General features: G+C 33.1%; 1 protein-coding gene across 9 annotated transcripts; it reads left to right on the top strand.

Moving 5' to 3' along the window:
• Positions 1 to 111: 111 nt before the first annotated feature.
• On the top strand, positions 112 to 7,048 carry LOC112771827 (uncharacterized). 9 transcript variants are annotated; one of them, XM_072225544.1, is made up of 8 exons: positions 209 to 638; positions 1,405 to 1,644; positions 2,981 to 3,575; positions 3,679 to 3,914; positions 5,690 to 5,913; positions 6,109 to 6,200; positions 6,293 to 6,390; positions 6,482 to 7,048. In XM_072225544.1, exons 3-4 carry the CDS (start codon positions 3,212 to 3,214, stop codon positions 3,696 to 3,698), a joined length of 384 nt encoding a protein of 127 aa, XP_072081645.1. In that variant the 5' UTR covers positions 209 to 638; positions 1,405 to 1,644; positions 2,981 to 3,211; the 3' UTR covers positions 3,699 to 3,914; positions 5,690 to 5,913; positions 6,109 to 6,200; positions 6,293 to 6,390; positions 6,482 to 7,048. The 9 variants fall into 9 exon arrangements, with proteins under 9 accessions (XP_072081643.1, XP_072081644.1, XP_072081645.1 ...); XM_072225543.1 differs by lacking the exon at positions 5,690 to 5,913 and having other exon boundaries at positions 149 to 638; XM_072225545.1 differs by lacking the exon at positions 6,293 to 6,390.
• Positions 7,049 to 11,429: the final 4,381 nt, after the last annotated feature.

Here is an 11,429-nt window from a genome sequence, read left to right on the forward strand (position 1 = left end):
ATCACTGCATTTTGAGTAACTGTACACTTACTTTTTAGATAGAAGATAATTTTTCATTTATAATTAAATAATAAAAAGGATAAATTAATTAATGGGCTGTTCAAAGCAGATAACTTAAACTTTAAGTTTATTTGCCAATTAACTAATCAGGGAATAATTTGATAGAGAGAAAATTGATACAAATTTAAATTCCACCCAAGATTTTAGAGGTCAGTTTCATCCACCATGTTGACCTAATCAGTGCCTACTCAATGTAAAAGAACAAAACCCTAAGACAACTTAAACCTAAGTTAACAAACCCTTCAAAACCTACTGCAAGAACTCCAACTGCCTGCATCTTCCAGAGCGCCGCCATCCATTAACGTCGGACCGCCATCAATTGCCGTCACTGCACGTCGAAGGTGTCGTCGGTAGTTGTTTCGTGGAAGTTTGTCCCCCTCTTCGTTGTTTTGTCTTCCTGGATTCGTTGGCGTTGCAGCCTCCGTTGTCATCGACAACGGCGTCTCTGTGGTCAGCGATTAAGGAGTTGTCGTCAACGTGGGCCCTGATTTCGGTGCCTCTGTAGTTAGAGCAAAGTAAATTATTTGAGAACTCCTCTCTCTATCTGACGGAACCCACTTCTATTCTCCCTCGCCGAGGTATGTAATGCCCCCTCAAATAATATTGTTGGTGTTATTATGAGAAATACGTTGGTTGGAGTGGGTCTGTGGCTTCATTTTTTCCTGTAAACATTACTCTAAGATAGTTTTAGTGGTGGGGTTCTGGGTTGGATTGGAAAGTTGATATGAATTTTGGGTTGAACTTATGTTTTAAGCTGGGTTAGCTGCTCTTGTCAGTCTGCATTACGCAATAATCTATGTTTCATAATGTGGTTAATGTAAGTTGCCAGGTTCAGTGGTTTCATAAGCAAAAATACTTTGAAATTTGTTGGCTTTTCATTTAATTGGTTTGAAAAATCATGTTTGGTTTAGAAGAGAGCAAGTATAAAGTGTAAAATCCTCAAACGAAATGCTATTTGTTTCCTTACATGCATATATCTGGATATCCATTTCTTTTGTTTATTTGGTATAATTTTCTTGTTTTAACTACGCTGAATTCAACAAGTTGAGTGATATTTGAGCAGTGTAAATCCATAATATGCCATTCTCGTAAGCTTCATGGACTGACACTTAATATTATTTTGATTTACAATTATTTTTTGAATAATTATATAAATACTTAAATTACCCTCTATAATTTTTGCAAAATCAATAATTGTTTCTGAAGTTTGATGCTGAAGGTTTGAGTTTTCGTGTCACTGTTGAAGGTTGCTGTGAATGGGGGTAAATAAAATTTTTTCAGCTGGGGTTGCTGCCATTGTGAGTTTTTATTTTCCCCAATAATGTTTGTTTTTGACTTTTACAGAAACCCTCTTTTGATCCTGTAACACGTGACTCATTGGGAACTTGGGAGTAGAGTTTCTAAATTCTTGTTACAGGAGAGAAAGATACGATAGCAACCATTGCAAACTCAGCTACCATTAAGGAAGTTGCAGCAGTTGTTTACAGTGAAGCTGATACACTTTTGAGAAAAGAGAAGCAAGGTTTAACTTTCACCTGGCCGTTTCTTGCATTCCTAGTAACTTCCCAAAAGAAAGCTGTACAGGTTAGATAAACTTGACTCGTCATGCTTGCAATTTTTGTGTTGTTTCCCCTCTCCCACCCATGAAAAATATGTATACTTAATCAATCTCCAGATACAGATTTTCAATATTAGCTTGTAATCACGAGAGAGGCCAAAGACTTCCCCATTATTGTCTCTGCCTACTTTCCATACTTGCAATTAATTTTAAACAAACTATCTACAACTGTAGTTGCTGTTTTCCTAAATGAAGTAATCACCAATTAAGGTTGGCATGACTTCTCAAATAAAGTTGTGTTATTGCTCTTTCTGCTTTTATTTGTGTTTTGTCCTCCTAAGCCTCTGGAATAACCAAATTGTTCAAAAAATACCCTTCTGTTTTAGAAGAAGGCAAATATCAAGTTTCAAACCTGGAAGATGTTTGAGGGCACGGAATGCTAATCTTTTAGCTCCCTGCCTTGTTATCTTCGGATTTGCAAGTATTTTATTTCTGGGCTTGCAATTTCCATCTTTAATTTTACAACATGAATTGAACTAAGTTTGATTGTAGTTGTACTTGAATGATTCAGATTATGCTGTTCCTATAAACTTCGTACAACGGTCATTAATATTCCTTTGTTCTCAAAGTGTTTTTCTTTTTTTCTTTCTTTTTTGTGTTCATTTAGTCAAAAAAGCATAACATATCTGCTGAATTTTTTTATAACTCACTTAACATTAATATTTTTCTAATTTGATTATATTTTTATGGTATCGACAAATAAATTCATTTGTCTTTATTTTAAATGAAGCAAAAATTGAATGCGGTTTATATGTTTTAAGCCCCCATCAGAAAGCTGAAAGTGATCAATTAAAGATCTTTCAGTTTGCACAGAAGTGGAAAGGGATAGGGTTTATTCCAGCAAAATCTTTGAAGGATTATCCACAAATCTGTTTATTCTTATTATTTTCCCATCTTGTGTTGCACAAATTTTTTTATTTAATCCATTACGAATGTTACAAAACAAATAAAAGGATGCAACAAACACACCACTATCTCTTGTTTGTGATGCTGACTTAAATTCACAAAAGGTTTCTCTGTGGTTGTCTACCTTCCACCTTTTAGATGTTCAATTATGTGTATTTGGTTACTTGAAAAAATCTTAGAATAAATAAATATCTTTTAAGAAATATTTTCAATCAAATAATGGTACCTAAGCATACGTTACGCATTTGGAAAAAAAACTTAACTTATCCTCTGTATTTTTAGAATAATTAGTTTTGTTACTAAATTCTGTTTGTGAAGGTTTGAGTTTTTGTGTACTATTGAGTTGCACATTGTTGTTCTCTTGTTGATTGTCTAATGACCTTATATTGTGTAAAGGATTAATCAAATGCCTAGAAGACCTCAGTACACCATTAGTAGTGCAGCCAGAATTGATGCTGCCGCTGATTATCAAACTCAAGCTAGTTTGATGAGTTAAGTAATACTGGTTTGAGCTTGAAATATTGATTTCCATTTTAGTATAGATTTTTAGTCAATATCATTTGTGGGAATACTAAAAAAGATTTCTTGATTATGTATTTAATTTTATTTTAACTAAAGGATGGAACAATGGATAAGGGAGCTAATACTTCAAGTACACATCGACATCCTACAGCTCCTCCACGTCCGTATTCTAGCAACGGTGGTCGACAATCTCGTGTTAATGATGTACCATTTCAACCACCACACAACGAAAGAAGGCTGGCTCCGTCAACTGACATGGGTGACACTCGAGCTCCTCCCAAACGCACAGAGCATCGGGATCACGATGACATTGCCGATGTCTATTCGGAAGATGAAGATTATGACTCGGAGGCAGATGAGGTCAAGTCGTTCGATGACCATGTCGATGACTTGTTTTCTGCGCAAGCTGAATATCAGGGCAATGCTAACAGCTGCAAAGACACTGATTTTTGGGAAGTTGATGTCACCGGTATGGTATTATTTACCAGTTTTTTAGAAACTATAATTAAATCTTTCCTTGAATTCTAATTCTCTGAGTAACTCTAATGTTGTAAGCTTTTTTCCTTCACTAGAAAACGGCATGAAAAAATAGATGGATCTGACTGTTAAGGAGGCATTAGCACTTCCTCCTGGAAGGAAGATTGTACTCCAACATAACACAGAGTTGCAACCAGTTGGTCAGATAGCGGGCCTATTAAGCGGGTTCTTCGAGAGTTTGGGGGCTGACTTTCAACAGTTACCGATTTGTGAAAATAGTTGGAAGACAATGAACAAGGATATCAAGGAACATGCGTTCGACCAAGTTAAGGTAATTTTTAAGTTTTCTGATATAGTAAGGCTTTACAAATGCTTGAAGTTATTTTTAGGTCCTTCAACCATATTTCGAACGTAAAAATGTTTCTTTTTGTTTCTCTTAAATCAAGGGTACATTGGAGAAGATTAAGATGTAAACACATGACACAATGCAAACCCCAAATTAAATTAAAATTTGCTTAAATGTGAAAAGAAAATAAAAAATTGTGAACCTACGTGTTTCATTGATGATTGAATGATTTGTGGCATACTATATGACATAATATCTTTATCGTGCATCTTATCTTATCTCTGGTACAAGTATTAATTTCTTCACACTAAAATTTAAATTTGAATAAGTTTGACTATTACTGAATCTAAGGCATGCAGCGAAGTAAACAATATGATGATAATGTGTTGAATATATATTATATTAACATGATGAGTTTCTATACAATCATCCTATCTTTATTTGGAAATCAATTGAATTTGATTTTTTTTTGTGAGCATTTGATGATTATTTAAGAAACTAAAGATGGACATACAATGATGCATTAAACTAGCCATATATAAGCTAGAACCTACCAGAAAAGGTTAAAGATTTTGTACACCTTTGCAAATAGTTTATATATTTTTGAATTAACCATATATCAAATTGAATGACGAAATGTAGTAAGTTACTTAGAATCTATAAGCTAAGGAATTCAAGATGACTAGATATATCCAAATTTGAAATACTTAGAAGAAGAGGATATCGAATAGTTTATACTTACAATATACCATCCTTAAGAATTATTGAAGTTGTTTTTTGAATTCACATCATAAAGGAATCATGAAGAAGAGAAGTTTAGAGATGATAAAAAAATTCCTAAGGGATCGCATGACCTAATAAAAATTGATTCCAAAAAAATATAGGCAGCAATAAGAATTAGATCAATCCAATCCTTTTGAAATTCTCCACTAACACTAAGATACACAATTATATCTCATATTGATATATTCGGCACTTCTGAACCATAGCTTCTACATATTGGAGGGAATATAAATATATAATATTATATAGATTATATTGTGCATGTTGGTGGTCCAAAATAAAGTAGCTGTAAGTGGAATTCTAATTAATAGACTATGATAATGATGATGACAAAGTGTTTGGGGCAATTCTTTCTTTGTTTATGTCATTGTGAAGTTTGTCTCACTTTCTTACATAAACTTGATATGACTAACTTTATGAATATTTATATGAGAACGGAATCCTTCTATAATTTGGGTTGTGAAATTAGTACTCAATGCAATGCAAGTAGCTTTCATATATTTTTTTAAACATTCTGATGTTTTTTTTTTGTCTTTAAGTTACATGTCTTTGAATAATAATAAATTATTAATGTCTATTGTTAATTATATGTCAGTAAAAAGTGTCTAAAAAATTTTATAATGTATAGCTATATTTTAAAATCATATGAAAACAAAAATACTATATAATAGTCTCTTAATTGAAAAGAAATATATATGTCATACTACTTGTCATTTTATTCTCTAACACAGAATTAAATTGCTTTCTGCTAATTCATATGATGAAATTTTTATAAATAAAGGAAATATGCTATAAAAACAAATATATACACCTTAATAAAGGATTATTTACATGATATGAAATAGTGATATTCATTGATTCATCTAATAAAAGTTGTAAACGTACCCAAATAAGATTATGTTGATATTCTTCACGTACTCAAATAAGATTATCCACATTCATCGATTTTGCTTACTTATGATGTGAAATGTTTGTAGCAAGTCTTTTACTTGGACGAGAAAAACTAAAGAAGGGAATCATACAGAGGATAGGAAGAAACTAGAAGAACACAAGAAATAATTTGTTTCATAAGTTTTATGATAGCACAAAGACTTTTGAGGAAAATGCCAACCATAAACCATCAGGAATAGATGGAAATCACTGGAAATAGTTTCTTGAATATCAGTTGAAAGACGACACAAAAGTAACAAATAATGAATTGGTACTTCATTATATTCAATTTCAAACCCTCTGAATTACTACTAAATATGCTGAATTGGTTGTGATAGTAGAAAAACTTCTACCTAAAATACCTTTACCTTATTTTTTTCTTGAAACCGTACATGGCTATTTGATAGACCTCTAACATTCTATTAATTTATCCCATGCATAGTTATGTTTATTTTTTGTTTTATAGGAGAAGTGCAGAAAAAATGCCCTAAATCATTCAAAACAACTTTATACACATACTGCGGGTTCTAAATCAATGGCCAGAAAAGATACAAAGAAGTAATCAATTTAAATTCAGTTTTAGATTTTTGCTTTGTTTTTGGCAATATAGTGTTGTTTGTTATATGATGGTGTCCACATGAATGTTAAAGGAGCAACGACAGGGAAGGCCCATTGGTAAAGGAGAGATATGGACCATGTCTCATAAAAAAATGGCACATATATAAATGACGATATGCTTATTGTTGGTGTAAGACGTATTTTTTAATTTTTCACTTTTCTTTATGAATTTACAACAATCGATTTATAATTGGTGTAACTTCGAATCTCCTTGTCTGCAGGAAGCAATTGCACATATTGAGAGCGAAGATGCATCTAGCAAGGAGCTTTCACAGAATGATTCCCTTGCACAAGTTCTTAGAAATGAGCACCCAGGACATGTTTGTAGACTAGGTTTCGGACCATGTCCCACTCAGTATTTTCGTAATATTGCATAGTAGTTGGACTCCAGTGTGCAACGTGAAGAGTATAAGAAGGAAATTGCAGAACATGAGGCAGAGGTAGTAGAGGAGAAGGCATAGAGACAGACAGTGCAGAGTTTGTTAAGATACATAATCCAGCAATAAGGAAATAATGCCCCACCTAACGTAGCTGCAACTCTGGATTCTTTGGGAAGTGCACCGATGTTATCTCGCACACGATCATCTTCTTGCGATAATGATCTGCATGATAAATCATGAGTTTGAGTCAATAGATACACTTGAATCTGATCACTTTTTAATTATTCATTGTTTAATTACTTTTGAGTTATTTATTTCTAGGTTATAGTCATTAATGCACCTAGGACAAATTACTATTATATGTATAGACTTTCACGTATATATTTATGTTATGTTTTTCCGTTTTAATGTTATGTTTTTTCCGTTTTAGTTTGATTGCTTAATGTTTGTTTTATTAAATTAAAGCATCTTACGTAGTGGAAGAACGTAATAGGAATTAAAGAATTGACCATATATTAAAAAATTAGGCGTAACGAAAAAAAAAGTATAATATTTTTGCAGCGGTTATAAATCCGTTGCTATAATAGAAACTAAGTTTTTTGTCAAGTCACATTTTGCAGCGGTTCACAACCGCCGCCAGCTACAAGTTGGCTTCGTCATGTATTTAAGAGTGTTTAGAACCGCTGCCAAAACAATGCGCTGCAAAATATCAACTGGCAGCGATTATTCCAGCAGTTACATGTAAGCGCTGCTAAAGGTTTTGCCTCACCGTATCTTTGAGCGGGTTGCCAACCGCTGCTATTCGTTTCGCGGCGGTTAAAAATCGCTGCTATCCGGCTATAAAACCGCCACTATCTGCCGAATCTGGTGTAGTGATGTGTTGTTAGTATCCATTTGTATATTATTATATTAGTCATTTTTAATGACGAATCCAAAAAATTTTATTAATGGAATAAAATATATATAATATAATAATAACTTATAATTATACTATAGTATCGTAAAATATAATCATTTAACCAACAAATTAAAACAATAAAATTATAATTGAAAATAATAATAAATAATTTATAATTTCATTCTTATGAGTTTTAAATTTTGAAAAAATTGAATAATATAAAGCTCTCTAATTCGATTCTAAAAAATCTCTTTTTGTTAGAAGAGGTCGATGAATTATTTTAGGATCTAATTTCTATCGATGAAATTCTTTTGAAATATTTTTCCATTACTAAAAGGATAAATTTATAAACCTAAGTTAATTGATTAATAAAAAGAAGGTTTAATTACTCTTCTGGTCCCTATAGTTTTCTAAAATTTTTAATTAGGTTCCTATACTTTTTTTTTTCTTTTAATTGAGTCCTTGCACCAAATTTTCTTTTTAATTGGGTCCCTACACTTTTTTTTTCCTTTTATTTAGGTCCCTATACCAATTCTCTTTTTTTTAGTTGGTCCCTATAAAATTAAGTCAATTACTAGTAAGAGGGACTTAATTGAAAAAAAATTTAGTGCAGGGACTCAATTAAAAAGAAAAAAAGTATAGGGATCTAATTGAAAATTTCACGAAACTATAGGGACCAACAGAGTAATTAAACCTAAAAAGAATACACAATTCCATACAAATTTAAAAGTACAATATAAAATTATAAATAAAAAACATAAACTAAACGATAAGAAAAAATGCACATAATATAATATCAAATTAAGAATGTAGATCAAAGTTGCGAGAACCAAACCGGTCAATGAACCGATAAGGTGACTGGTTCAATAGTTCGACCGTAGTTTAATCGAAGTTTAACCGATTTATTAAATGTTAAATAAATTATTAAAAATTTAATATATCATTTTAAATATTTAAATTCAATAATTTTTAACCTAATAAAATTTAAAATTTCATAATTTCACATAATAAATTGTTCATCATTTATCAATAAAAATTCATAACAACTTCAAACATCAAAGTTTATAACTAAAGTAGATCAAAACACATGTAAATGACAAATACATAATGTTCTACCACCAAAAGAAACAACATTGACAAACAATTTTTCAACTAAAATTAACTCATAAAATCATAAAACAACAACAATATTATTTTAGAAAATCAACAACAATATTATTTTAGTAGTTCATATAATTAACAAAATAAAAAAAATTGGATTTCTATTTGCAACCCCAAAACTATAATTAGCACAAAATCAACTTTTTAACTTATCCAGGCATTGAAAAACTAGTTAACAAATAATACAGGAACAGTTATTGCAATATTTAACATCGGGCAAAAACTATTAACAATCGTCAATTCAATTAAACACTTAAATCTCAAGCAGTGTTCTCAAACACAACCGAAATTGCTTACACAATAATTAGATTTTTACAGTGTTGATGAAGAAGGGTTATGACATGCATGATTGCAAAAATAAGAACGAAAAGAATTTCAAATTTTACCATGATCCCCAATTTAAATTTGAAATTTCAATAGGCGCGCACTTTCAGATTAGAAATGGTTCTTAATTGAGATTTGATTACACAATTGTTGAAGCAAGCTAACCCTATAATAATTACATGATCAAAACACAAGTACATTGTGTATCTCCAATTATTAATTTCAAAAAGATAAAGCAAATACAAAAAAGAGACAGATGCTCGACGACAATGGCTCGAAGACAGATGCTCGACGAAGAGGATAGAGATGACGATGAGGACAGAAGGGGCCGACAACGACAATGATAGAAGCTTCAAATCGACTTCTGACGATGACGACAGAAGCAGAGTGGCGAAGATGACAACCGTTAATGGCCACTGTCGGCACCGATAGTGGTAGCAATGGTGGAGGCTTTCCTTCTGCTCGTTGCAGGAAATTAGGGTTGGAAGGGAGAGGGAGGCATTCATGACTTCGTTAAGCTCGTTTGGGATTGGGTCACTAGGTTTTGTCTTTTTTTTCTGGCATCAAAACGACGCTATTTTTTTAGGCTGATTACAAAACCAGGGCTTCAGAAAACTGGGCCGATTTAGCCAGTTCACCAGTAAACTATCGGTTCGGCCAGTTTTTTAATCGGGTTTTTACAGGACAGTTTTGGGAGGTCAACCGGACTGGCCAGATGACCAATTTCCTGTTAATCTAATCGTACCAGACGGTCCAGTCCAATTTTCAGAACCTTGATGTAGATAATCGAAATAAAGCTAAGAAGGTAGTTGCTACACAACACAACTACAGTGACCATGAGGCACCAAGGCACAAGCCACCAATTGATTGCAACGAATCTTAAAAATGACTATCCCACAACATTGTTCCTCATCTTATAGCATCTTCCAATAAGAAAATCCACGGTAACAATCATTCAAATGAATTTTCAGCAGCAACAAAATACAATATCCAAATTCAATTATACGTCAATATACACAAACATAAATCATTCAATTATTGAAACAACAGCAAATTCACAGTTTCATAGTTTTAACTATTCAATCATTCAATCATTACAAGAAAACGCTGAGTACCGTCTGAATTACCGTCAGAAAAATGAATAAGATTTGACGGTAAGTTAATTACTGACAAAATTATCGTTGGAAGGAATCCGAGGGTATAAACCTTACCAGTAACCAGTTACCATTGGATTTTTTTGTCCGACGATAATTACCATCGAATTCTGTGACGGATTACCTGCCCGAAAAATCATTTGGTTACTAGAAGATTTTTCCGACAGTAATATTGGCGCCACAATATCTTGTTTTTCATACTATTACCGTCGAATTATGCCTTCGGTAAATCCGACGGTAACGTCAACTTTTTTTTAAATATTGTGACACAATTTTTTTAAATTTTTTATTCTTAAATTTATTTTTCACACAATTAGTGGTCTAATTGTAAATAATAGAAACCAATTATGAAATATTATATATAAATTTTTATTAAAATTAAAAGTCAAATAAATTAAATAAATATAATGAAACAGTAAAATAAATCCCTAATCACTAAAGATCCTGATAGTCATCGTCGTCGTGATTCCTGTGGTTCTGCTGAGGTGGAGAGAAGGCGGAGATGTCCGTGTCTCACCAGCAGCACCGTTGCCACTAGCAAGGCCGCTGCCACTGGCACGCATTTGAGCCTGGTATAGTGCCATCAGCTACTCCATCCGCTAAAGCTGCTCCAGCTGCTCCCTCCACTCCAGCCTGAGGTCGTCCCTGTCCGTCACACGTGTAAGGATCTCCTGATACCTCTCCTAAGTCTCGGTTAGCTTCTGAGCTGTTCATGAAGGCTCCGGGTGAGCTCTTGCACCTGCAGCTCAAATCAATGCATTCCTTGGGATTGACAGCTCAACTAGTGGCAGAGGCAAACAATGGCCCTAACGTGGAGGTGCAAAGGCTACTGGCGAATAATGATCCCAACCCGTATACGCAATTCTTGTATGGTGCTGAGGCGGTCTCGCACCAAACTGCATCGGGATCGACGACTAAAGCAGTAGAGCCATTAGCATCCTCCCCACTTTGCTGAGTTGCAGCCTCCAGTATCTCATATAGGACTCCTGTGTAACATATGTTATTATGATTAGGACGATAACTGTACAGTTAATTGAAAATTTTATATCACAAGATCAGAAGTTTACTCACATAATGATCCACAAACTGCAGATAAGCAAATCTTTCTTTGTTTTCCTTCAAAGTGTGGGCGTACTTGAAGGTCTCTGCCAATATAGCATTGCGATCCAACGACTTCGACTACACATGTTGTATTGAAAAAATATGTTAGGATGCTTACTAATGATATGTTAAAGTATAATTAAGTTAATAA

Source organism: Arachis hypogaea, chromosome 18 (assembly GCF_003086295.3).
Source record: "Arachis hypogaea cultivar Tifrunner chromosome 18, arahy.Tifrunner.gnm2.J5K5, whole genome shotgun sequence".
In the NCBI taxonomy this organism is placed as follows: domain Eukaryota; kingdom Viridiplantae; phylum Streptophyta; class Magnoliopsida; order Fabales; family Fabaceae; genus Arachis; species Arachis hypogaea.